We start from the raw sequence: 25,601 nt of genomic DNA on the forward strand, positions 1-25,601 counted from the left end.
GAAATCTTTCCATTGACAATTTTTAAGGGGAAGCGGTTCTCAACCAATTTTTATTTCACAGTACACATCTTTCGTCCATTTTGAGGGCGGGTCATTCCTTTATTTTTCTGCAGATGGTTTTGGCTTAAATCCCTCAAGGTGTTTTGACAATCTGTTCCTTATAAAGTCGGAGCCGTTTGTTCGATTGAACGCGAACGCGTATAGTACCATTTATTTACAGGCCAGACGAACATATCAGCAATATGGCGAGAGTTAATCGTTTTGGCTTTTTGGCCATTGCGATGGCTTTCCATCTGGTGTATATTTATTCAATCTTTGACATCTATTTTGTGAGTCCCATCGTATCTGGGATGCGCGAATTCGGGGTAGAGAGGCCAGACGGAGTGGAAGCTCCCGCAAAGCGTTTGGTGCTTTTCGTAGGTATGTTATTCTGTTTTCTTCTTTGGTAATGGTTTATGGATGCAATTGACTGATAATTTCAATCTGCAGGTGATGGCCTACGAGCAGATAAAGCTTTCCAATCATTTCCAGAACCATACCCAAAATTAGAAGAAGATCTTGTTCCGCGGCCTCTTGCGCCATTCCTTCGCTCGCGGGTTCTTGGACACGGTACCTTTGGTGTCTCTCATACTCGAGTTCCTACGGAATCCCGCCCAGGACATGTTGCGCTCATTGCGGGCATGTACGAAGATGTATCGGCAGTTGCTACTGGATGGAAACTTAACCCGGTGAACTTCGACAGCGTTTTCAATAGAAGTAGACATACTTGGTCATGGGGAAGTCCAGATATCCTGCCAATGTTTCAATTGGGCGCTGTGCCAGGTCGTGTCGATGCATATACATATTCTGCTGAGGAGGAGGACTTTTCAAAAGCAGCTATACACTTGGATATCTGGGTATTCGATAGAGTCAAGGCTCTTTTTGCAGAAGCTGCTACGAATGCTACTTTAAATGCCGCATTAAGAAAAGACAAAAATGTGTTCTTTCTGCATCTCCTTGGCTTGGATACTACAGGCCATGGTTTCCGCCCATACTCGAAAGAATATCTATATAACATCAAAGTTGTGGATGAAGGCATCAAGGAAGTAACAAAGGTTATTGAAGATTTCTATAGAGATGATAAGACCGCATTTGTCTTTACGGCCGATCATGGAATGAGTGATTATGGAAGTCATGGTGACGGGCACCCAGACAACACACGCACTCCCCTGATTGCATGGGGATCTGGAGTCGCGAAGCCTATTGTGCAAGCCCATGGAATCGCACCAGGGCATGACGAGCTATCCTCAGATTGGGGTATGGACCACATTCATCGGCATGATGTTTCACAAGCAGATGTTGCAGCTCTCATGGCATATTTGGCTGGTGTTAACTTCCCAGTGAATTCTGTTGGAGAATTACCCCTATCGTATATAGCAGCGGGTATTCCCGAGAAATCTGAAGCTTTCCTAGCTAATGCTAGAGGTATTCTTGACATGTACCGAATCAAAGAGGAACACAAGAAAGCCACAGAGTTGAAATATCGACCGTTTGAGGGTCTCGGAGAAGAGAATCATACAGCCGAGCATCGATTGGCTGACATCAGAAATTTGATTGATCGAGGTCAACATGAGGAAGCAATTCGTGAGACTGCAGAACTTGTGAGACTTGGTCTAGCTGGTCTTCGATATCTTCAAACATATGATTGGCTCTTTTTGAGAGCCCTCATTACCATGGGTTATTTGGGGTGGATCACATTTGCCCTCACCACTGTCATTGATCTTCATGTTCTTCATGGTAAAACTGAGACTTCTAGAACTTTAGCGGGCAGTCTTTTCTTCTCTTCAATTCTTGTTGCACTTTTCGCTTCCTTTATTGTTTCTGAGTCGCCTGCAACATATTATGCTTATGCTATTTTCCCGGTGGCATTCTGGGAAGAAGTGTATGCCCGCCGAAATGCTCTTTCTGAGGGTGGAAAAGCACTATTTGGTCATGTCAAGTCACCACTTGCTTATATTGGAACATTCATCAAAGCTATAATTTTCTTGGGCGTCATAGAATCACTCGTAAGTCAACATATGCATTCTACAATTGACCATTCAATAACATCTGCAGGCATGGGGCTACACTCACAGAGAGATTTTCTCTGCCTTGTTCGTCGGGGCAACCTTCTGGCCAGCATTCTACGGCTTAGGATTCTTAAAAGAAAACAAAGCATTGGCATTAACATGGACTGTGTCCTGTCTGGGAATGAGCACTTTCACATTACTTCCCGCAATGAAAATCGAAGATATAGATCTTATGTAGGTTATCACTTTCTAGAGCAATCATGTTACTGGCTAATATTGTGTATAGCTTGTATGGTGGCGCTTTGATGGTAGTTGTGGGTGTATTGTATCTTGCTTTTGAAAAGAAGCTACTCGCAAAATCCAAGATGACAGGAGATTCCATCGCGCCAGCCGACAATCTTCTATCCCGCACACTTATTGGAGCGCAGGTGAGAAACTCCATCTACCAACAAAAATTATAAATTCTGACATCTCAAACAGATCGGGTTGATTGTCCTATCGATGCTTGTTACGAGATCTACTGCAATGTCCTTACAGGCAAGAACGGGGCTTCCTCGAGGTAATCAAATAGTTGGTTGGTGCTTGATTGGTAAGTTGACGAACACCTGAATGATATGATGAAAGCTGACATAAATAAAGTGGCGTCTCTGATAATGCCCTTTTTGCATCGTCTACAGTCCAACAACCATTATCTACACCGATTGATGATTGTATTCCTCACATTTGCACCACTCTTTGTAATTCTTACCATCTCTTACGAAGGATTGTTTTACTTGGCATTTTCGGCCACTCTCATCACCTGGGTTCTATTGGAACACGGCATCCACAAATACACTTCAAGCAAAACAATCAAAGTCAAAGCAAATGGTACCCCAGTTCCAGAAGTCCCTGCTTCATTATCCTCTTCTCCATTCCGCTCTCTCACATTGACCGACGCACGGATATCTCTATTTTTCTTCATACTTTTACAGTCGGCATTTTTCAGCACAGGAAATATGGCATCTGTCTCATCTTTCAGTCTGGAAAGTGTGAATCGTCTAATTCCAGTCTTTGATCCTTTCTCCCAAGGAGCTTTGTTGATTGTGAAGCTTATGATTCCATTTGCGTTAATCTCTGCGAACTTGGGTATCCTGAACAAGAGATTAGGCGTCGCGCCCTCAGCGTTGTTTATGGTGGTAATTGCTATTAGCGACTTCTTGACCTTGCATTTCTTCTGGGTAGTCAAGGATGAAGGGTCGTGGTTAGAGATTGGCTCGACGATTAGTCATTTTATCATTGCAAGCTTGCTTTGTCTTTTCGTGGCGAGTCTGGAGGGGGTTAGTGAGCTTTTTATCGCAGGAGTGGAGGTGGAGGATCATTCTGGTCAGATTGAGAAGGAGCGGGAGCTTGGTGGAATGGTTAGGGGTGTGGAAGGAGAGAAGGAGGGGAATCAAAATGGGACGAGTAAGACTGGCGTGAATGGGAATGGGAAAGGAAATGGGAAAGACAAAAGTACATGAAAGCGGACAAAGATATGGATGAAGACGGGAAATGCATGCATATATATATTGTAATGATTATAAGAGAATCATGATGATGTATTTGGATGAGAATCATGAGGGCATATAGATGAAAGTGACGCGGATGAAGAACGGTGAATAAACACCCAATATCACATGAAGTTACTCGCGGAAGTACCGAGGCTCTTCTCTAGCTGGTCATCCTGGCATTCACCGGAGACTAATAAGCTCAACCCTACACATATTGTATTGTATTGGTGAATACTAAGTTTGAACAAGAGCACGGGTACTATCTGGGGTGCATATGCCACATGCAGAATTGCGGGGTGATGGGGTGAGTGGACGGGTCGAGGGGATGGTCGAAGAATGTGTTCCGGGAAGTATTCGTGAATGCTAGGTGGGTGGCTAGTAGTGGGTAGCTAGGGGTAGGTAGGTGATGGATGTATCGGGCGGGTTTGGGGTTTAGTCCGTGGTGGGCTGGATGGTGTGGGGAGTATGGCGTGTGGAGTGTGAAGTACGGAGTGTGAAGCGGGAAGTATGAAGTATGAGGAGATGTGACTACACTAGTTGAATAGGGGAGGCGAGAATAATTAGTTGGAAGGGCAATGATTTGTGGGGTTTGTGGGAATTGAATTGCATAAAGTATCGCATTATGATACAGATTGATACTGAGTATAGAATAGTATAGAGTAGCACCTAGTAATTCATAGAAGGAAAAAGATAGAAGGAAAAAGATTGCCAATGGAAATTGCTACCTATTTAAAATAAGTAGTTGTGGTTGATATAATAAAGTTTCTAGACGAGAATGGGGAGACATCGTTCCGCGGCTAATAGTCGTAGTAAGTAATTCACCATGTCATCATCATGTATCGAATATTCCATAGGGCTTTGAGGTCGAGCGTTTCCACTCTATTTGCTATCTCCTATCAACTATCAATGATGATGTGCGTAGAATGAGTGGAGCAAGGGAAGTGTCGCGTGTTTTCTTTTTTTCACACTGTCGTCGGAGGAAGCTTGTTGATCGGCCAATCAGTATCAGACTACCAGTGTTGGATCCAACCAGCCTTGAGGAGAGAGCGTGTGGTGGTGGCTGGTTATGCTTTGAATGTAGGTACTTTGTATGTCTGCCATGTGCCATGTGCAATGTAAGATCTGACAATCGATAATGATATATCAGAACACTATATCGTGCTGATGTCAACAAAGACCAAAGACCGCACGAGAAAGAATTGCATCTAATTGATATTGATTTAAGAATTCATTGTTGGCACGTCCAATCCCATGGCACGAATACCATCGAAGGGATTTCGCAGCGCAAACGGAAGACGGAAAACGGACAGGACAACTGCCCTTAGCATAGATCCATCCATACCTTTTGCTCTCGCAGATCACCGTTCGTACCTTAAAGTCGATTCCACTGGGCAACTCAACCCCACATGACCATCCATGACCTTCTTCTTGTAGGCAGTTTTACGCTTTGCAGTGCCACCAGTGCACCCTCACTCGACCCTCTCTCGACCCTCTCTCGACCCTCTCTTGGCCCTCTCTTGATCCTCTCTCTGCTCAAGTCCCGAAAAAAGCGTAAAAATAGCCCCCGTACCGAGAAGCCCAGATTTATCAGTTCAATCCAATTCAATTCAACTCAATTCAACTCAACTCAACTCAACTCAACTCAACTCAATTCAATTCAATTCAATTTCACAAACATCCAACTTTCCCCCGACACTACACGCATCCTTCCCCCCAGTCATCCGCATCAGTCCAACGACAATACCGTTAGGGAAATTAACATCCAATTATTCTTTCGCATGATCAAGGAGCAGTAGAAAATACCGGCTGCTATGGCCTCAAACGAAATGTCTGCAGAGGGTGCAGGTTCCTCCAGCCAATATTCTGCTCCGGCGCCTCAAATGAGCAGTCAAGCTCCTGCTGGTTCAAATGCTGCACCTAGCTCGCAGCTTCCGGGACATGCTTCATTTAGAAGGTATGATGGGATGTATTCTCCGATACAACGAATGCGCTGACAGTTTGCGGATGAAGACAACGAGCTTCACGAGCTTGCCAAGTATGTAAATATCGTTCCATTTCTTATCCAGCCATTTCGATGCCTCGGTCCGAGGACCAGATTGTGATTGTGGAGGAACCGATTGAACATTGACAAACATTTGCTAACAACAATCCGCAGACATGCCATGCTCGAAAGGTAATGTTACGCACCATTATTGCGCCGTCGCATGTTCGTGCAGCTTCGAGTATATATTAATGGGTCGATAGGTACGATGTGATGCTGCGAGTCTAGGGGTGCCTTGCACAAACTGCGTTGCCTTCTCCATAGAATGCAAGATCCCAACGCCGAAACGCAAGAAGACAAATAGTAAAAACAAAGATTCTGATAGGTATAATAAATTACCTCGGGCCTCTGTAGGGCTTGCAGCTGACGAGGGTAGCGACCGAGGAGAAACGATTGACGAACGATCACCTCAGAACATTGATTCCCCAAGTACCCAAACCACCAGGACCTCGATCGGCTATAACACTCAAGATGGCACTCCTACAACTTCTCTCACGGAAGCTCAGGCTCGTCAGCGGGATAGTGACGAAACTACCTACGCTCAATTTATGAAGCCTAAATTCACCAGAGCGCCTATAAAGGAGGCAGGAAGAGTAGCATATCTGGGGGAATCGTCGAATTTGACCCTACTCGTACACGACCGACATGGCAACGCGGATGTTGTGCATTATCCTTTGCCAGAGAATATCAGAGGATCTAGGGCAAGGTTGACAGAGTTGGATAACGTGGAAATCGATATCTTACATCAACGGGGAGCATTTTTACTCCCTCCTAGGTCTCTTTGTGATGAGCTGGTGGATGCATATTTCAAATGGGTTGCCCCAATCGTGCCTGTAATCAATCGGAACAGATTTATGAGGCAATATCACGATGCGAAGAACCCTCCTTCGCTTTTACTACTGCAGGCTATCCTCCTGGCTGGATCCAGGGTCTGCACAAATCCCCAATTAATGGATGCTAATGGATCGACGACTCCCGCTGCCTTGACATTTTACAAGCGTGCGAAAGCACTTTACGACGCAAACTATGAAGATGATAGAGTTACAATTGTACAAGCTTTAGTTTTGATGGGATGGTACTGGGAGGGACCAGAAGATGTAACGAAGAACGTATTTTATTGGAGCAGGGTTGCGACAATTGTAGCACAAGGTTCAGGTATGCATAGGAGTGTTGAAGGTTCTGCGCTCAGCAAAGCCGACAAGAGACTTTGGAAGCGAATCTGGTGGACGCTCTTTACCCGTGACCGATCGGTTGCCGTTGCTCTGGGTCGCCCTGTGCATATAAATACCGATGACTCCGATGTTGAGATGGTTAGTGAAGATGATTTCGTTGAAGATGAGACCGATCATCCCGCCGAATTCATCCAAGATCCTGTGCATGTCCAATTTTTCCTTCAATATGTTAAGCTTTGCGAAATTATGGGATTGGTTCTCTCACAGCAATATAGCGTAGCTTCAAAGGCTCGACGGCAAAATGCGATCGACCTCACCCACAGTGATATGGCATTGGCAGATTGGCTGTCTCACTGTCCGAAGGAGGTGTATTGGGAAATGCCTCGACATCAATTTTGGGCAGCCTTACTACATTCCAATTACTACACAACGCTCTGCTTGTTACATAGAGCACATATGCCACCCGCTACTACACAGAGAGGTAATTATGAGGAAAACGTATACCCATCTCGAACCATCGCATTTCAAGCTGCAGGAATGATCACCTCCATTATCGAGAACTTATCGGCACATGATGAGCTGCGATACTGCCCGGCATTTATCGTGTATAGTTTATTTTCTGCATTGATTATGCATGTTTATCAAATGCGATCCTCAGTACCATCCATCGTTGCAGCTACCCAAGAGAGAATGCGAGTTTGTATGAATGGTTTGAAGGATGTATCAAGAGTTTGGCTTGTGGCTAAAATGGTTTACACATTGTTTGAGTCCATCTTGGGAAATAAGGTTCTCGAGGAACGTCTGCAGAAAGCTGCTGGAAAACGTCATAAACGTATGGTGCAAAGCATCAGCGAGGGTCTTAACCAGGCTAAGAATGAGTCCCAAAAGAGAAAATATGACGACATGTCATTGGATTTTGCTGTGGGCAGTGGACCGGCGCCACAAGAATCGTATGAGAGGTCCAGACCACCGACACCAAGTCAAGGTTATAATTCATCATCAATGCCTGCCCCGCCCCCTATAACATCGCCAAATCAGCGTCAGAATCGAGATACGTTTATGGGAGGTTCTAATTCTCGTCCTCACACACGTCCTCCCACACCTTTCAATCCCTCATACTCTGTCCCGGCTACACCCCCAGATCTTTATCTTGTTACTAGAAACTCGCCAAACATATCACAATCTCTCTGGGAGAACTTTCAACCAGATCAATTGTTCCCTGAAGGCGGTCCTAGTTTGAATAACATTCAATTCTCTCCACCGAGTCATCCCAACCTTGACCCAAATCTCATGCCTCATTTAGGTGCACCTCAGCCCCCAATCCCAAATCAAAATCAATCAAATCAATTGCCCCAACGCATGCAGCGAGGCCAACCTGGAATGGGTGGAAGTCCGGTTCAAGGTGGTGGAATGCTTCCAGCTGGCGTTCCTGCTAATTATAATATGGGCCAAGGTATGTGGCAGCAAGGCTTTGAGCAATCAATGCATGAGCCTCAAGGCCAGAGTCCCAGCGATACCTGGAGTAATAGTTCTGCACAAGCTGTTCCTACCACTTTGAATGTTGAAGATTGGTAAGCCTACTCACTCGTGCAAGTCTCGGTTAGCGTACTGACATAGCGATATGTAGGTTTCAATTTTTCGGAATCAATGGGGATTTAACTGGTATGAATGGCGATGTCCCACTCGCTTGATTCTCCTTGGGAGATCTGGAAAAGGAAAAAGGAACCCGGCCGGTTGCTACTTGGGAGCAAGACTTGCTTGACGCAGTTCTTGACGAGCTATTCCCTCGAGTACTTTAAAAATAGTCGTGAGCGTGTAGGTGCTCATGCCACTGTATTATAAGCCTTTTGGAATCTACGTAATGGGCAGTGAATGAAACCTATCAAAGTAAATGTCTTGGAAGTACATTATTTTGATACTTGTATCAGACAGAATCAGACATTCCTGGCAAATAATCAAATTATAACAAATTACCACCTAATCTCGGGAAACTCTTTGTGGGTGGGTATTGTATATTAAATGCAGATTCCCCACGTGCACTCGCTGCGTGCCGATACCGATACATGATACACTATAAATGCTACTACGGATGACGAACACGGTAGCCCAAACTTAGTAGTATAATCTGGAACGTCCGTTCCCCGCGACTAATATCCCCAAGGAAGCCAAGTATACTTCATAACTGACACGAGTAATTTTCACTACAATTCGAGGCCTAGCAATCGAGTGATCAAATGATCGCAAACATATTCAATCAAAACCAACGAATGCTCTCATGAACGCAAGTGTCCAGTGCGGACGGCCCGCGAAACAACCATGTCACAATCGTCACGAACAGCCGCGATAACCTCGAAGCAATCGCGATTATACAGTGACAATGAAACACGATTCAGCGATTCCAGTGCAGCAACCTCCTCTACGATACGACCGAGAAATAGAAGATTAATTAGTACAGAGCAAGAATTGGTGAGCACGACAAGCAGTAGGAGAAGCAGTCCTGGTGGAAGTGCCAGGGGAGTAAGCCCTATCCCTTCAAGACATCCTTCGAGGAGGGAAGGCGATAACCGCGCTCAATCTGCCGAGAGTGCTTTAGGAACGTCTGCGGTGGGGAGAGAAAGCCAGAAAATTGGACCAGGGAATGCTGGAGCATGGGGTAGTGGGTGGTCGAATTCTTGGAGTACATTACAAGGACTTGCGAGTTCGGTGCTAGGGGACTTGGGGGATTTAGTAACAGATGAGGGTGAAGGTGGTGCCAGGAAAACCGTCAGCTTGGATAGACCCAAAGCTAGGAGGAAAGATAGTTCCGTGAAGAAGCTCTTTGAACTACCTCATGGTGCATGGGGACCCGCAGAACAAAAGAAGAGGAATGAAGCTGTTATTGGCTCGGGGAGTCAATCGGAAAGAGATGCAGCTTTGAGGACACAAAAAATGATGAGACTTCTCGAAAATCACACGGATCTAAATGGTGCAATTGATACAAACGGGAACTATAAAAGGAGAACGTCTATGGATGAGGCTACAACTAGAACACAAGATGACGAGGGTGATGCGCTGGTCTACATACACCATGTGCAAAAAGAGGATACACTTGCGGGGGTTATACTACGATACAATTGTCAACCTATGGTATTCCGAAAAGCCAATAGATTTTGGCCAAACGACTCTATACAAACTCGACAAGTGGTTGTACTGCCAGTAGATGCTTGTGCAATCAAAGGACGCCCTTGCGATCCATCTCAGGATCTGAGCCAAGGTATTGATTTACTTGCTCCAACGCCGAGTTTAGAGGATGCCCCGGAAGTATGGCCGCCCAGATCAGAGACACCGACAGAGCGACCGGAAGAAAATCCATGGGAACATGTACGATGGGTTCTACTTGATTCATCTCCAAATTCTAAACCAGTCGAAATTGCACGCATGCCTAGGAGAACCCTTGGGTATTTTCCCCCACGGCGAAGAAAGAGTCAGGCTACAAATTCTATCACATCTACCCCTCGTGGTTCTTTTGATCTTCCGCGCGGGTCTTCAGGCGAACAAGTTAGTAGCCCTGCAAGCACAACTTCTCGACGAACGAGTAATTTAGGACCTCGACCTTCTCAATCTACCGGTGGAAGCTATTTTCCTCCGATTGGATCGGCTAATCGGTCCCGCCGAGAAAGTGCAAGTGAAGCCGCGGACCGACTAGGGTGGCTTCGGGGACCTGGCGGCGTAGGGACGTTGGGGAAGGGTGTCACGACTCCTGGACCTGGACAGGATCCTTTGAACACATGGGCGAGAAAACATATACCCGGCATAACAATCGATTCTTTATCTTCTTCCTCAATTCTTGAATCTGAACTCCCCTTTGGATTCAGAGACGAACTCGCAAGTATTGCTGAAGGTTCGTATAGTCCTGCAAGCGGATCGGCTACGCCTAGTAATTTGGGGGGCTCTGGAATTGGTCTGGAAAATGCAGCAGCGGCGATTGAAGGTTGGGTTAGAAGATTGGCTGTTAAAACCCCCGGGACACCAAATGGAGGCGGTACGTCGACGGATGGACCTGGTGACCTTATAGAATTGTTAGATGGGACTGGGAGTGATGACGGTAGGGGTTTTGGACTTTCGCCGGGTAAATTGAGGAATAGTTCACTAAATAGAAGCGGAACTTCTGGGAGAGAAGATCTAGAGGGTGCAGTGCGAGGGAGAGGTGTTAAGGGGGGGAAGAAAGATTAAATTTGTTGCATGGAAATATTGATTCGAGTTGTGTTTTGGGGACATGCAGGCAGGCAGGCATTGTCAGTAGCGTATTTTCGAAGTGGAATTGCATGGTTAACACTATATAGAAGTGAGGGCGCATTGGGGAAGGCGTTTTTCGTTTTTTTAGTTGAATGGCAAATGGTACATGGTAAATTTTGAGACTTTTGAAACTTTTGAATCTTGACTTTCTTCCTTTTCTTTTCTCTTCTTTTCTTGTGTATTGCGGAATGGGAATATTGGATGCTGAATAGAATGAGATGATGTGAGGTCTTGGCAGAAGCCTGCTTTCTCTGAAGAATATTGGGGATGAGGGAGGAGGGATTTTGGAGGGAAAGGGTGGGAGAGTGTAGATTGGGTTGTTTTCGTTTGAGGATATGGCTTGGCCTGGCTTGTAGTAAATATTAATTGTTGATGTTGGAGTTTGATTGCTGATTGGGCTGTGGGTGGCGAGTAGTGGGTAGAGAGAGTGTGTATGATCTTTTGTATTCTATCTCATAAAAGTATAAAAGAGGTTGATGAGTGGGATGGTAGTCTGAGGGAAAGTCGGTGGTGCGAGGTATTGGGTATGTGTTTCTTCTTGTGCCTTTCTTCTTCTTCTTCTTCTTCTTCTTCTTCTTCTTCTTCTTCTTCTTCTTCTTCTTCTTCTTCTTGACTTGATTTGGGGAGTTGGGGGTGGGAGCAGTGGACGGGGTAAAAATGGGAGGGGGGAGATTGTGGGATCTTGAAATGGTATTGTTGGATGGATGGATGGATGGAGTCTAAGGAGGTGGTTTATGGGATACGCAATATGTAGGGTGTAGGATATAGTAGATGGTCGGGAGTGGATTTTTATGTTACAGTATGGGGTGGGGTGGGGAACTTTTATTGCGAGAGAAATGCGGAAGGCATTCGTTCGATTCAGTTACTCTTTGTTAAACTATGAGAAAAGGGAGGGGAAGAGGAGGGGGTTAAGAGTTAAATGCATCATATCTACGTGTGACTTTAACATCATCGCAAGGGAATTTATTTGGTTTTGCTCTGCATTGCCTTGCCTTGCCTTGCTCGTGCGAGACTGATGGGTATGCACGACGTATCAGAATTGATAGACCCAGATTTCTTCACCGAGTTGAAATGAGTGCCAAAATTTGGCCTCGAGATTTGATTTCAGTTCTAAACTGATGTTTTCTTTCGTGTTGTCGTTTACGGTTGCAATAGCCATTGTGGGGAAGAGTTACGATGAGTTCGTCGAGTCAGAGAATGGACAGATAGGGAAGCCTTGAGCTCGGTGGGCGGTGTGTGGTATTTTGTAACGAGGCTGTATGTATATGCTTACGTATTTATTTTTTACATTTTACTCAAGAAGAGTATGTTGTGTTTGGTACTCGGTGCGCTCGCAAGTTGATGGATGCGGTGGATGTTGAGACTGGGCAGTCTTGTTAGGTGGAACGTCTCTCTCTCTCTCTCTCTCTCTCTCTCTCTCCATTCCTTGGGACTCGGGATATACATAAATGATGCCTCGCTCTTATCTCTGTTTATGTGTAAATGATGGACTAGAGGAGTGGTTTGAGGGTTATGTGTCTGATTATGACTTGTATTTAGTAGGGGAGATGTGGTGAATTTTTCATCTGGAGCTGCGTAGCTGTTAAAAACAGCTTGTCTTGCTTATTATAGAATAACTGTATTAATAATCTCATAGTAATAACTCGTTTCTTTGGTATGAGAACCATTGCATGTTCTTCCTTCTCCGATCCCCCTTGGGATATTCAATGCCTGAAATCTTCACATGTACGAAGACTTGATAGCCCGACGAGGTTTCGTTACGTATCTGGTAGCTAGGTATGTATGATTTTTTTTTTGCATCGCATGACATAGCATAGCGATCATGATCCCGAGTAAAACATCCGGGATCATATTCAAATGAGTCATTACGTATGTATTGAGTGATACAATACTAACTAATTACACTCCCTAAGTATTCATTCAGATACCTACATAACAATGCCTCTTTCATTCAACCCACTGAACATCAATACTCCCTTGAGAAGTTTATCGAATATGTTCAAATGAGAATTGACAGCGCTGATTGGGTTTATTAAGTTTGTTGTATATCTACGAATTCACATAGTAGCTACTTTATCTAAGGTCTATTCGGTTGGGTTCTGCCGGGGTGGATCAGCTAGCGAGCGAGCGGTATTGATGGAGTGTAAATATTTAAGCGAGTAATGTCATGTATCAGAGTAGAGGTACGAGGGAATTTATGGAAGGCGCTAGTGAATACTTATCTGGGGTTGCTTGGATGAATGTGATGCACTGTAGCTGCCTTGGAAGGGGTATTGGGAAATGCTGATTGCCCTGCTTTGTTTTCCACTGGTTATTTGTTAAGAGCGACACGTAGTGTATCAGATGTAGTAAATTCTCAATTCGACTCGCTCCGCTATGCTATGCTATGCTATGCTAAACAACAGACAAAACATAAATGCTACCATCCCAACCTCTATTTTATGCATGTAAAACAATTTAATACAACCACCCATTTATGCCTCGCCATTCCAATCCCTAACACCCAACTCAGCCTGAATCTAATCATCTGAAAATTCTACCGCCACACTCGAATCTAAATCACTCAATGTTCCATCTCCTCCCACGTCTACTTCTTCACCTTCACCTTGTACACTCTTCCCATCCAATTCTCTGCACAATCTCCCTAACAGCCCTTCTACCCTCCCCATACATTGCTCTAGTTTCTCTAGCCTTCCTTTGATATCCTCACCTTCTTCGTCGCTACTTCCCTCATTCAACAAATCCCTCAAATGTTTCGGTATGGTCATTCCCGCGAATGGAGCTACCGAATCTCTTCTAATTCTTTTGGCACTATTAGCCGTATCTCTTCTTTTCATGTGTTCTCTCGGATTAACTGGTTTCTGTTCAGATTTTGATTTTGATTTCTTCGACCCATTGAATTCTTGCGCAAAGTCATTTTCGAAAACATTCCGATCGCGTGGGACAACATTATCAGCTTCCATTCCAATTTCATCCGCGATATCACTCGGAGGTTCCGCATCGAATACTGCTTGTAGGTCACCGTGAACGCTAAAGCCCCTGGAAAAATCCCAAAGCCGAGGACGATGAGGGGGACGGGGTAGTTGCTCTGCTTCTTTCTGACGACGGGGGCCGGCCCATAACTGACGTCGTTCGAGATAGCCGATGAGAAGTAGGAGGGGGGCATTGAGAAAGCGCACGGCTGCCACATTAATCTTGTGGAACCAACGTGGTGTTAGGACGAATTTTAGTGGCATGAGGACAAAGAGGGCAAGGATATTGAAGGGAGGGAAATAAGCGAAAAGGGAGTCTGATTTTACACCTTCGAGGGTAAGAACAGCACGGCGGAATTGAATTTCTGCGGTAGCATTTGAAACAATGGTCGAAAAGGTTGTTGAAAGCATGGAGACGAGGATGGTAAGAAAGAGAGTGTTGCCCAGGAATGCGAAAGTGACCATGAGGATCGGACCGAGGAGCCAATGGAATTGAGCAGATGTTGTGATGCCTGTGCCATCGAGTCCAAACCATATCCAGAGCATCCATTTAGAAACTGTTATTGGCTCATGAATACCATTACCGAGCCAAATCATAGAGAGCAGAAACCCAGCAAAACACCATACGGCAAGGATTGTTAGTACAGTGAAATCGCGCATCATGGCCCGGAGAGAAATGAACAGCATGTTTTCGGACATGAGATTGAATGCTAGACGTGGAACAAGGACAGGAGCTCCCAAGGCGAGGACATCCAGTGCTTGTTGGCCAGTGCCAACATTATCGGTGTGCCAGCCTTTGAAACGGAGCGCGAGATAAATTCCGAAAATTGCGGCGAAAGTAACATCAAGGAAGGACCAGAGATTTTGAGTGTATACGTGCCATCCGTGTTCAAGTATTGAGCAACTGCAATTGGCGTTAATAAGAGCTGCCAGATTCCACTGAAATGCTTCAAAGAACTTACAATTGATCCAAAGACCAACCCGATGTATAAACAATGAATAACAATTCCATCCCACCAAATGTAGCTGGATCCCGATCTGCCATTACATACAAATAGAATACCAGCAGTAGCAGAAAGTGGCAGACTTCTAGATAATTCCTCGTACGAGGAACTATAAGTCTATATTGATTAAACAATGGTGCCTCTCTTGGGTTGTACAACGAAATAGGTTTATTCTTGTAGTGATCAGGCAGAATATCCATGAACGCCGTTGGAGTGTATATGACTCTACCCTCGTATATTGCGCTTATTACTTTTTGGCATGCCGATGAACTAAGAAACGCTTTGCTTTGAGAAATAATGGCAATTTCTAAGGCTGGCAACCTTCGATTGGCGCCTGTACGGGACTTGACAGCCCAACCAAAGTTACTGCTTTCTTGGATGACATTATTTGGAGCACCTTGAAATGGATCGAAACCTCCTACGAGAATGCGAGACAGAAGAAGTAACCCTTCCGAGCCGGTATGATCCTCGTGGAAACGGCGTAGAACTCGATTGGCAACTATCTCGCATAGATGGGCACGCGTGGTGCAAATGCTCTGTTGATGGGGTAGAGCTAATTGTTCACGTTGGAACTGTGTTTTGTTGACGAGAAGACAATACACTTGGAGTTTATTAGTATCTGAAGGCAGGAACTAATCTGGACGAAACAACAAAGACTTTGTAGAGCGTTGGTGGTAAAAACAAGCGTGCTCTCTCTGAGAACTACTCAGAAAATCGCCCATGTTTTACCATCCCCTCATCTAACATTTTCCAAATTTCTTCTGCTGTTTGTTCTCGTCGCTTGGGAAAGTACTAACATCCATTCCCCCAAAATTCAAAGTAATCTGATGAGAATAAGAATAAGAAAACAGTAACATACCGACCGACAAATCATCCAAATCATACAGCTTATCTACCAACGGTCTGACAACTGATACGTTCAATCTCGGATCCCTCAATTGTTCCAAACTGTATGGATCGTCTATCTTTCCCGTTAGTCTAACTCTCACTTCCCCATCTCCCCGTTTGACAAAACTCACCAATCGCCGAGATAACGTCCCTCCTTATCCTAATATTCTATCAGTATCATTCTCCAGCTCAAATTCATATGAAGCAGGAAACAAACCGATGAATTGTCTTGTAAACCGGCAAATCCCCAAATTCATCTTGGGGATAACATATATCTCCAATGGCGTGAGGATGATAGCACGCATGGCCATCATGTCTCCCTATCACCGTGCTCCTATCTCCATTTCCGCTCCTCACATCTGCATCTCCCTCGATATCCTCCGGGTCCGGTGTCAACAACTGTGTTGTCTCCGTACTGATAAATCTCTCATTCTGGTTCTCACGTGCATTTCCACGATAATTTCTAGGGAGCGTCGTAGGTCTAGGAGATATAGGAGAGAGAGAAGGAGAAGAAGATGCTTGGCCCATTATCCCTTCATCAGACCATGCCCAGACTTTAGGACGAGGAATATGGTACGGAGTAGTGGCAGCGAGTAGTATTTATTGATAATACAAATTCTTGGAATTGCAGGATCCAGCGCCGTTTGATGACTTTATGGCATGACGCAAGGCGTATGAGGTAAAGATAAGGAGGTGGCCACGGTGGCTCAGGGCAGATTGACTAGATTTCGAATGGTAAGAGGCACGATAAGGATGGCAGGCTTTAAGCGGCGAGGATAAGACGAGCGAATCAAATGCAAGAATTGAAACTTTTACTTTTTCTTGGATGCATCGATACCGACGCCGTGGTATTTAACTTGTGCTATGTCGACCACTGTGTGGAGTGCGGCAGAGATAGCGCAGAACAGATATATTATGTGTAATGGATTTGAAGGAATATTCACGAATCGCCGTTAAAATGGTGGCTGTTCGGTGATAGGCGAATTGCTGATCAGACAACGATAAGTTCGCTGCATAGAGTGTGTAGGTAGATCAATTCCTTTGTTGCATTCCCCAGTCCTATCAATTTCACTCCATCTCAACTCTCCAAACCCAATTTGAAAATGTCCGCCTCCTCCAACTCCCAGACACGCTACAAGCTCGTCTATCGCGTCCTCCCATCTCACCTCTCCGCGACAAAGGATGCCATATTCGCTGTGGGCGGTGGAGTGTACGCCGATGGAAAATACATCAAAGTCTGTTTTGAAATCCCGGGGTTTGGGCAGTTTTTGCCAGTAGCAGAGAAGGGGGCTGTGCCTCACACAGGGAAAGTAGGGGTTTTAGAACGAACGGAGGAGGTTTTGGTGCATATTTTGTGTACCGGGGAGGAAGTCACAAGGAAAGCGGTTGAGGCATTGAAGAGGTGAGTTTCATGTTTAGTTGTTCATAAAAAGGAGACATGTAATTTAAGGAGAAGCGAAGAAGGGAATGGCGAGAGGTTTAGCAGAAGATGGGGCTAACTATAGAGAACAGGACACACCCATACGAAGAAGTGAGTTATGAGGTTTATAAACTAGAGGACTTTTGAAGTTTTCGAATCATATCACAGGATATGCAGCAATCAATCTCTTACCCACATCCAAATCTAAAAGCGATTCATACGGCGTCGTGTGAGATAGCTACTAGCCAGCATAAAAAACATTATAACAGCATACGACGAACATTTCTTACAGTATATCTTCGCACTTAGATGTTTAATTGTGAAATATTGAAATAGATGGTAGTCATCACACCACCGATATGCAGTGTCTAATTCTCGTCCACAAAAGATCAAACCATCATCCCACTCATCACCCGAAACTCCTGCTCCCCCTCCAACTGAGCTCCTCTCTTCGCCTCGGCGTCCGCCTCCCCATTCCACTCCCTCGGAATCTTCCAGAATTCCACCGCAGTCCCATGAGGAGGTCCCGAAAACCTCAAAGGCCGAGCCGCTTTCTTGATGTAATATATCAAACGCTTCCATAAATCCTGATTCATAACCTCAGTTCCCGTACTGGTACGCCAGCCTCGCTGAATCCAACCATTGATTCGCTCAGTGGCGCCAAGGACCACGTATTCAGAGTCGGTAGCGATGATGAGACGAACCCAGGCCCCGAAGCTATCGCCTTGCCAGACGCGATATTCGAGAGCAGCAACCACGGCACGCAGTTCGGCGCGATTGCTGGTTTGGGGATGGAGCTCCCCGGTTGGCCCAGAGTTTTCGAGTCTGAAACCCAATTTGTGGTGAGGGGAGATGACGAAACTACAGCCGGCGCGAGACCCGCCGAGACCATTGGATAGACAGGAACCATCGGTGTAAATCAGTATCTCGCGAGGGTTAGTGCGGCGGATGAAACGGTGAGCGGGGTTGAAAAGTATAGTAGGCGTGTCAGTGGGAAGGGGAGGATAGAATCTTCTAATGATAGGTATGGGATCCGATTCAAGGTCGCGCTCGAGGGAGCCGGTGCGCTCGTCGCTTCTTGGGGAGGTGAGCAACGTGAAAGCCTCGCGGGGATCGAATACGTCGTATTCAGGAGGGGCAGAAGGCCTTGAATCCTCATTTTCGTCTGGCATGATGATATTAACAACTCACTTGGGATGTAGGGTGAGTTTTGCCGATGGGTGGATATTGCCAATCTCTAGGCCACACCACAAGTTAGATTCAGAAATGTATGTGATCAATTCAGGATTTAAATCTGAGGTGAGGGAATTTGCGTTGAGCGTTTTTATATTAAGCGTGTTTGCATTATGAGTGTTTGCGTTGAGAGTGTTTGCATTGAGAATGTTTGCGTTATACGTGTTTGTCCGTGGGCACATATAGAAGTAGAATAGACAGAAGCAGGCTTTACATTCAGCAGCTTCTCAGCAGCTGACCTCACTGGGTATTCAGATGGCTTTTGAATTCGCGGCATGTAAGTGAATTGGCTGTTTGTGCTTGGTGAGATGAGGTAAGGTGGAAGGAGATGGGGAGATAGTGAAAAACATAGAGGAAAGGATGATTAGTAATTAAGGACAAAATATACCCTCTTGTAAGAACTATCTTGCATTTCTTCAGTCGATGACAAAAGTTGCTCTAAGAAATTACGCCTTCTAGTGCGGTGCATAAGGTACGTACGCTTAAATAACATACACACAATACTATCCCATTCAACTCCTCGTACCTTTTTCGGCACATAGCCAAGCTAATAATTACAACCCATCAACTCGAGAGTAACATTTAATCAACAACCTCCCCAACTCTCCCTACAAAGCCTTCCAACCCAGCAACTCCCTTCTCTCCCCGCTCGCTTCCAGAATACAGTCCATGACCACCCCCGGGCATGACCAAAACCTGACTACCCAACTCTATCCATTCCCTACATGTCAACAATTCAAAACTGACATCTGTAATGCCATCGGTGCCAAAAATAAATGGCTCATCTTTTAGTTTCCCGTTGGAATCAGCTACATCACAGCCATCCAGTAGTCCCAATCCAAAAACATCTTCTGCATCTTCTGCTCCCATATCTCTGGCAGGGAGATTAGGGGTTAGTTTGAGGACCCGAGCTGAAGCGCGAACACTAGCTATGTATATTACCACTACTGTGCCTGGAGTGACGGAATTAATGTCACCATCATCAAAGGAGGCAGTGAAACCACTGGCAGCTTGAAGAGAATGATGAGTTTGAATCATATGTTTACTGGGGATTGCCATCACCATTCCTTTGCGGATTCGAGGAGCAGTTTGAGAAGAACTTTCCATAGGACTATTTGAGTCTTCTTGAGTCGGTAAGTCGAGAACAATGCCGACGGTTCCGACTTGACCAGCTTCAATTGTGTGCACTGGCAGGCGAAGATTACGAATGCTGACTATATGTGCATTGTGCCATTCGCCTTTAGTAATTGAGGCAGATGGCGTGTTTCTTAAGGCTATCCTAGAAAGCTCGGTTGCTGAGGGATACGTGAGTGAGGTACCTGGACTGGTGGGAGAAGAACGGGGGCCAGTTTTAGGGGAGTCACCATTGTCAGAACCTGCTGGGAAAGGGCCTACGACAATACTATCTCCAATTGATAGCCTACCAAACCTAAGATGACCGGCAACTACAGTTCCCGCACTAATGCTATTACTATTACAGGCCAAAGCATCATAGGAAGCTGGCACCCCAAACACATCTTCAATGTGAAATAGAGACGAGGGTTGTTCTGGATTAAGTGCCATGCCAATATAGTCGTTAGGAGTGGGTGGTGTAGGTATCGGCAAAGCCTGGAGAAGAGCATGAAGCTGACGAATACCGGTTCCCTTGACCGCACTTGTGAGAATGATAGGAACAATGGACCTGAGATCTGACATTGCCATCGTATTGATGACTTTTTTAACAGTATCGGTATCTTGAGGAAGTATACTAATTAGATCGGCATCAATGATATTTTTAGAATTATCTGGTGGAAGAATTGAAGGAGTTCTCCCTGTCGCTTTGATAGCAGATAGAAGTTTCGACAGTGTCTCGCTTAAACGAGGTCTTGAAGCTAGATCAAGCTTGGTGATCACAATAGCCAAAGGCTTATCCAGTTTCAAACAAAGCTCAAGATGTGCTTTTGCAAGGTCGGTTCCTGCTCCAACAGTGCCAAGAAGCTCTGTTGTTGAAGTACTTCCGGCACCGCTCGAACCAGTGTCATCTGCTGCCACACATAGAACAGTCCAATGGGGAGCCCAACCAACCAAGCCTCGCACTGTTGTCCTGCGATACCTAGGATGACCAGCAGAGTCAGAAACAAATAGAAGCCGGCCATCTTCTGCTGTGGCATGAATATCTGTCCAAGACGTTACATTGCCAGAAGCATAATTTATGACCTGTGAGTTTTTGTAACCAATTAACTCCTGCGCCACGGAACTTGTAATCCCTGTAGCAATTTCATGTCGATGTTTCAACAAACTGAGTCTACTTTTACCTCTGCCATTATCAAGCGTTGTGGTAGACAAAGTACCTAATAGACTTGATTTGCCAGATGTAGTGGGACCAGTAAGGGTGATACGCAGCTGTTCAGTTGTATCCTCACGTTGAAGAGCAGACGCCTCAATAACCTCATTGATCGTAGGCTGTGGAGTTTGTTGACGAATGACAGGAGCTTCATCGTAGCTCATTGACTGTGCTCGTTTCGAACTGAGATCTGGAGTAATGAGGGCTTCAGCGACCCACAATTTCTCTCGGTGCCGGAGATTTGTTGATATCGCTTGATCTTCAGGGACCAACCATGGTTTTTGTTTCTTGAGTCGCTGTGAAATTTGAGATGTTGCGGGTTCATCTGTTTCTTGCCACTCACATTCCCCAACAACTACCTTCCGAACAATCTCAACATTGCATCCAAGACTAGCTGCCATAGCCCGTAGGTTTGTTAAACTCTCGTCTAATTCATCGCTCGTCAGACCGACAAAGGTACCGTCATCAGAAACACCTATTTCATACAGTGCTCCACGGCTTTCCTCAAGCCCAGCTAACAGCTTCCCGGGTCTTGAAGGAGCATCTAAGCTCGTTGCGCTGCCAGGCAATCTGTTGGACATCAAAATCAGCGCCAGTTTACAATCAGGTACACTTCATTGCATGTCTCAAATTTGATTATTTTAATCTGAGATTGGGCCACATCGGCCTAACACACAATCACCGCTATGGGGTAATGCACTCACTTCGGTAATACCAGATCACTTGTAGATGATGCATGATACGGGGACGACTGCTGTAGGCGCCACAGCAATTGAGTTGTGAGCTGCTCTAGACGTTTTTGTTTGCTCTGATTGGATGGTGCCAGTATGGGACTCGCTTTCTCCTGATTAAGGGGTTGCTGTTTGTGCTGTTGAGAACCAGATATTATTGAGCCAGTGCTTGAAGTACTATATGTCCTCCTCGGTCGCAACAAAAGATGTAGCTTGTATTCTGTGGGACCTTCTTGTGGTTCTGCCTCCAATTTTGTGACTCCATAGTCCGAAATGTGAGTTGAGCCGGGGGAGCTGTTGAGAGACTTTGGATATGGCTGAGGTGAAGCTGGTTTAGGAGAATCGGCAGGAGTCAACAACCATGGTGATTCTACCCTTGGGGGTTCGGGTTCATATGTAAAAATCGATGCCATTTTCCGGTATCAATTCTAGTCGTTGCCACTGCTCAATTATCCAGCTCTCCGTTCAATATCCAAATTTCAATGCTACAGGAACTATTGCCACCACTTCGAGCCGTCCAAGTCTCACCCAATAGTCCGTACCTTCTCCAAAGACTGCCGTCGCCGTATTGATATTCTCCCAACCACCAAGGAAGACTGTATAGCTATGTGGTGTTTATGTATTCGAAAAGGGCGTAATAATCGCAAAAGCATTTTGATGTTGGTGTGTGTGGCTAGGTAACTGGTTTGCTGGACAGCTCCAGGAACTAGAGATTAACTGAAGATTGGCTGGAAAAAGATCTTGAACTGGAAGAATAGTTATGCGGACGGGGCAGAAGTCATCTCGATATAACTTCTCTTTGTATGGGCAAGTAGATTGTTGGCGTCAACGTAGGCAGGATGATGTAGGGTAGAGGAGGAGAATATGCATATTAAATAATTGCATGTACGAGTAGGTGCTGTCAGATAACAGTCATAATCTATCAGTCACACACCGTCTGGTCAACCGGTGGTCATTGATTTTTGGCCCGGGGAAAGGCATTAGTTTCACATCCAATTATTGGTTCTCATCATTCCAATCATCTTCACTTATTATAGATCTTGGCTCGGGTTAGCAAATGTACTTACTGGGTTTATCACCTTAATTATGTGGCTAATGGGGCTCGGAGGTTCCACATAGGCTAAGCCCCACCAATCTTCAGGCATCGTGTTCACGGATTAACACCCTGAAACCGAAACTCATTTGCATCTTCGACCCATATTCTCAAGACAACCCTTTGTTACAACTTCACCACATTTAAGAATAAACCCAGATCCAGTTTGATCAGATACTTCAACTCCCTTCTTTTGCTTTGCCAAACACAATAGACTCCATCGTTCGATTCTCATCATTCTCTATCTATATTCCTGTTAATCCTACCTTTCAGTCAAATAATTGCCATCTCATTCATATCCTCACGATGGGTCTGTTTTCACGAAAAGACAAGAACGCCTCTCCTGCTCCGGCAGCGAACCCTTATGCCACTCCACAGCCTCAAGCCGACCCTTACGCACAAGATAGTAACAAGTTTGCGAACACGCCCGCTCAACCCACCCAATCTCCATATCAATCAGCCAGACAACAATACACTGCTCCAGGGGCTGCAGGTGCCCCTAATGGCGGTTTGCCCGGTGGTCCTCGAGGTGGAATGGGTGGCCCTAGTCCTCGAGCTCCGGCTCCAAATGGTGGTGGATACGGATCTGAGAAGTACGGAAATGGTGGTGGATATGGCGCAAACAGATACGATGGCCCTGCCGCCAACTCGGGATCCAAATATGGCCCATCTGGTTATGGTGGCTTAGGACGATCCAACAGTAACGATACAACTACGACAGAAGATAACAAGAATGAATTATTCGGTGGCGCAAAGGATAGATATGCACAAAAGGCAGCTGCTGGCTCTGAGCAACCACCTCCACCATACGGTGCTCAGTCAAATGCTGGCCCATCAACTGGAGGTGGGTATGGAGGATATGGAGAAGAAAGGCAACTTACTGCCGAAGAAGAGGAAGAGGAAGACGTTCAAGCAACAAAGGCTCAGATTAGGGCCATGAAGCAAGAGGATGTTTCATCTACTCGAAACGCATTGAGAATCGCGGCCCAAGCTGAAGAAACTGGCCGTGCTACCTTGGCTCGTCTAGGTGCACAAGGAGAACGTATCCACAATACCGAGAAGAACTTGGATCTTGCTGCCAACCATAACCGAATCGCTGAGGAGAAAGCGAAAGAATTGAAGACTCTTAACAAGAGTATGTTCGCCGTCCATGTTTCCAATCCTTTCACAGCAAAGTCGAGAAAGGCTCAACGAGATGATGATATTATCAACAAGCATAGAACCGAACGTGATCAGCGTGAGGAGACTCGAAATGCAGCTTTCGCATCTTCCCAGAGAATGGAGGCAAACTTCAGAGATCTTCAGCCAGGAGATGTAGGATATCGAGCAACAGCAACCAAGGCCAGTCTTGCAGAGAGATCTAAATATCAATTCGAGGCCGACTCTGAGGATGACGAAATGGAGAATGAAATTGACTCTAACTTGGATGCTCTTGGTCATGCTGCCGGAAGATTGAACTTACTAGCAAAGGCTACTGGTCGTGAAGTTGATGACCAGAACAAACACATTGAGAGAATTATTGGCAAGGTATGCTATTATGTGGTTCCATTTGTCTGATATGATTGCTAACTATTTCCCAGAGCGACCGTGTCGACGATCAAATCGCTATGAACAGAGCCAGATTGGACCGCATCCATTAAAGTTCCTTCTCGTCCACATAGACTTGTTAATACCGAGACTTTCCAAATCCACCATAACCTTTCCTTACTTACGTCATATTGCCCGTAGTTTCTGTCACACGATCCTACCCATAATGATATATCTCGAGAAAAACATTTGAATACCCAAATCTGTCCCGCATCATGGACAAGCATTCCGCAAATGTTCAACCATGCATGCTTCGCTAGTGATCTTTCTGGGTGGAAGCATGCCATATTACAATATAGGAGTTTTGGTTGCAAGCATGGGTCTCGCAAAATCTTGGAGGGGTGGGATACCTAGTTTGTTTGTTCTGTTATGTTGTTGATATGTATAGACATGGAATTTTCAAATCATCACTTTTCATACATTTATTGCTTCTTCGATCCATGTCTTTCGGTGAGAATAAAGTGGAGTTGTGTGATTTGTGCATTGCAATAATAATAATAATACACATCAAGGCAACTAACTCATTGGGGAACTCGACCCAAGAGGAAAGAGGGAAAAGCAATGGATGGCTGAATGGTACCTGTGTAGAGACAGGAAGAGAGCGAAACTCGCTTGTTGATTCGAGTTCGTAGAGTATTTATCGGGTAGACAGGTAGGTAGACAGGTAGGTAGACAGGTAGGTAGACAGGCAGGTATTGAGATGTTTACCTATTCTATTCAATTCTGTTCTATTCTATCATGTTGTATTTCTTTAACGACACGACGGTCTTCTTGGGATTCGGTTAGCTTAGGATAGGATAGGATAGGATAGGATAGGATAGGATAGGATAGGATAGGATAGGATAGGATAGGATAGGATAGGATAGGTTAGGACATGAGAGTACTAAGATGGATGGATGGATGGGTGAGTGGTTGGGTTAGTTGGCTCTCTTTATGTTATTTTTTATTTTTTATTTATTTCTTGAAAGAAATAAAAAATAAAAGGGGAGAGAGAGGGAAAGAGTCTATGTTTCGAGAAGAGATTGAGATAGGGGAACGAGAGATGTGATAATATCTTTATATGCATATACATATATACAATTGGAAGCTCGATCTGTGATTCTGTAGTTTGGATTTGTGGTTTGTGGTTTGAATTTTCATGTATGAGGTGTATGCATGTATGTATTTCTGTACATCAATAGATGCAAGAATCATCATCATCATCATCACCATCATAGTTCCTCCTCCGGATCAGGGATTCAAAAACGTGTTTATCGAGCAGCGAGCAGAGAGTAGAGGGATCGAG

The 25,601-nt window shown here is 45.2% G+C and overlaps 8 protein-coding genes across 9 annotated transcripts; 5 read left to right on the plus strand and 3 right to left on the minus strand.

Moving 5' to 3' along the window:
- On the plus strand, positions 1-3,830 carry Bcmcd4. The gene is made up of 6 exons (XM_001558300.2): positions 1-420; positions 490-2,045; positions 2,095-2,282; positions 2,335-2,476; positions 2,529-2,637; positions 2,688-3,830. Exons 1-6 carry the CDS (start codon positions 243-245, stop codon positions 3,545-3,547), a joined length of 3,033 nt encoding a protein of 1,010 aa, XP_001558350.2. The 5' UTR covers positions 1-242; the 3' UTR covers positions 3,548-3,830.
- A 1,222-nt stretch (positions 3,831-5,052) lies between these two features.
- Positions 5,053-8,798, plus strand: Bcctf1a. Of its 2 annotated transcripts, XM_024697569.1 has the most exons (6): positions 5,053-5,531; positions 5,588-5,612; positions 5,733-5,750; positions 5,822-5,943; positions 5,995-8,361; positions 8,418-8,798. In XM_024697569.1, the coding sequence occupies exons 1-6, from the start codon at positions 5,389-5,391 to the stop codon at positions 8,479-8,481; spliced, it is 2,739 nt and encodes a 912-aa protein (XP_024553386.1). In that variant the 5' UTR covers positions 5,053-5,388; the 3' UTR covers positions 8,482-8,798. The 2 variants fall into 2 exon arrangements, with proteins under 2 accessions (XP_024553386.1, XP_024553385.1); XM_024697570.1 differs by having other exon boundaries at positions 5,822-8,361.
- A 57-nt stretch (positions 8,799-8,855) lies between these two features.
- Positions 8,856-11,204, plus strand: BCIN_15g03700 (hypothetical protein). Its single transcript, XM_001558302.2, has one exon. It carries the CDS (start codon positions 9,107-9,109, stop codon positions 11,000-11,002), a length of 1,896 nt encoding a protein of 631 aa, XP_001558352.1. The 5' UTR covers positions 8,856-9,106; the 3' UTR covers positions 11,003-11,204.
- A 2,123-nt stretch (positions 11,205-13,327) lies between these two features.
- On the minus strand, positions 13,328-16,751 carry BCIN_15g03710 (hypothetical protein). The gene is made up of 5 exons (XM_001558304.2): positions 16,147-16,751; positions 16,061-16,089; positions 15,901-16,002; positions 15,000-15,642; positions 13,328-14,941 (listed from the first exon to the last, which is right to left on the minus strand). Exons 1-5 carry the CDS (start codon positions 16,455-16,457, stop codon positions 13,585-13,587), a joined length of 2,442 nt encoding a protein of 813 aa, XP_001558354.1. The 5' UTR covers positions 16,458-16,751; the 3' UTR covers positions 13,328-13,584.
- Positions 16,752-16,809: 58 nt separating this feature from the next.
- On the plus strand, positions 16,810-17,682 carry BCIN_15g03720 (hypothetical protein). Its single transcript, XM_024697571.1, has 2 exons — positions 16,810-17,331; positions 17,442-17,682. The coding sequence occupies exons 1-2, from the start codon at positions 17,033-17,035 to the stop codon at positions 17,494-17,496; spliced, it is 354 nt and encodes a 117-aa protein (XP_024553387.1). The 5' UTR covers positions 16,810-17,032; the 3' UTR covers positions 17,497-17,682.
- BCIN_15g03730 (hypothetical protein) lies at positions 17,648-18,850 on the minus strand. The gene has a single exon (XM_001558306.2). It carries the CDS (start codon positions 18,519-18,521, stop codon positions 17,739-17,741), a length of 783 nt encoding a protein of 260 aa, XP_001558356.1. The 5' UTR covers positions 18,522-18,850; the 3' UTR covers positions 17,648-17,738.
- A 125-nt stretch (positions 18,851-18,975) lies between these two features.
- Positions 18,976-22,605, minus strand: BCIN_15g03740 (hypothetical protein). Its single transcript, XM_001558307.2, has 2 exons — positions 21,610-22,605; positions 18,976-21,475 (listed from the first exon to the last, which is right to left on the minus strand). The coding sequence occupies exons 1-2, from the start codon at positions 22,047-22,049 to the stop codon at positions 19,165-19,167; spliced, it is 2,751 nt and encodes a 916-aa protein (XP_001558357.1). The 5' UTR covers positions 22,050-22,605; the 3' UTR covers positions 18,976-19,164.
- A 171-nt stretch (positions 22,606-22,776) lies between these two features.
- Positions 22,777-24,737, plus strand: BCIN_15g03750 (hypothetical protein). The gene is made up of 2 exons (XM_001558308.2): positions 22,777-24,256; positions 24,310-24,737. The coding sequence occupies exons 1-2, from the start codon at positions 23,036-23,038 to the stop codon at positions 24,367-24,369; spliced, it is 1,281 nt and encodes a 426-aa protein (XP_001558358.1). The 5' UTR covers positions 22,777-23,035; the 3' UTR covers positions 24,370-24,737.
- The last annotated feature ends 864 nt before the right edge of the window (positions 24,738-25,601 follow it).

This window comes from Botrytis cinerea, chromosome 15, assembly GCF_000143535.2.
Source record: "Botrytis cinerea B05.10 chromosome 15, complete sequence".
Classification (NCBI taxonomy): domain Eukaryota; kingdom Fungi; phylum Ascomycota; class Leotiomycetes; order Helotiales; family Sclerotiniaceae; genus Botrytis; species Botrytis cinerea.

Bases quoted from the DNA above. Each gene is read 5' to 3' on its own strand.
- Bcmcd4 (XM_001558300.2), top strand. From the start codon at position 243: ATGGCGAGAGTTAATCGTTTTGGCTTTTTGGCCATTGCGATGGCTTTC. The intron at 421-489 runs GTATGTTATTCT...TTCAATCTGCAG, and splicing joins GCGTTTGGTGCTTTTCGTAG to GTGATGGCCTACGAGCAGAT. The intron at 2,638-2,687 runs GTAAGTTGACGA...ACATAAATAAAG, and splicing joins AGTTGGTTGGTGCTTGATTG to TGGCGTCTCTGATAATGCCC.
- Bcctf1a (XM_024697570.1), top strand. From the start codon at position 5,389: ATGGCCTCAAACGAAATGTCTGCAGAGGGTGCAGGTTCCTCCAGCCAA. The intron at 5,532-5,587 runs GTATGATGGGAT...TTGCGGATGAAG, and splicing joins GGACATGCTTCATTTAGAAG to ACAACGAGCTTCACGAGCTT. The intron at 8,362-8,417 runs GTAAGCCTACTC...AGCGATATGTAG, and splicing joins ACTTTGAATGTTGAAGATTG to GTTTCAATTTTTCGGAATCA.
- BCIN_15g03700 (XM_001558302.2), top strand. From the start codon at position 9,107: ATGTCACAATCGTCACGAACAGCCGCGATAACCTCGAAGCAATCGCGA.
- BCIN_15g03710 (XM_001558304.2), bottom strand. From the start codon at position 16,457: ATGGGCCAAGCATCTTCTTCTCCTTCTCTCTCTCCTATATCTCCTAGA. The intron at 15,643-15,900 runs GTATGTTACTGT...ATAAACTCCAAG, and splicing joins TTTGGATGATTTGTCGGTCG to TGTATTGTCTTCTCGTCAAC. The intron at 14,942-14,999 runs GTAAGTTCTTTG...CGCCAATTGCAG, and splicing joins GGTTGGTCTTTGGATCAATT to TTGCTCAATACTTGAACACG.
- BCIN_15g03720 (XM_024697571.1), top strand. From the start codon at position 17,033: ATGTCCGCCTCCTCCAACTCCCAGACACGCTACAAGCTCGTCTATCGC. The intron at 17,332-17,441 runs GTGAGTTTCATG...TATAGAGAACAG, and splicing joins GCGGTTGAGGCATTGAAGAG to GACACACCCATACGAAGAAG.
- BCIN_15g03730 (XM_001558306.2), bottom strand. From the start codon at position 18,521: ATGCCAGACGAAAATGAGGATTCAAGGCCTTCTGCCCCTCCTGAATAC.
- BCIN_15g03740 (XM_001558307.2), bottom strand. From the start codon at position 22,049: ATGGCATCGATTTTTACATATGAACCCGAACCCCCAAGGGTAGAATCA. The intron at 21,476-21,609 runs GTGAGTGCATTA...GATGTCCAACAG, and splicing joins AGTGATCTGGTATTACCGAA to ATTGCCTGGCAGCGCAACGA.
- BCIN_15g03750 (XM_001558308.2), top strand. From the start codon at position 23,036: ATGGGTCTGTTTTCACGAAAAGACAAGAACGCCTCTCCTGCTCCGGCA. The intron at 24,257-24,309 runs GTATGCTATTAT...ACTATTTCCCAG, and splicing joins TTGAGAGAATTATTGGCAAG to AGCGACCGTGTCGACGATCA.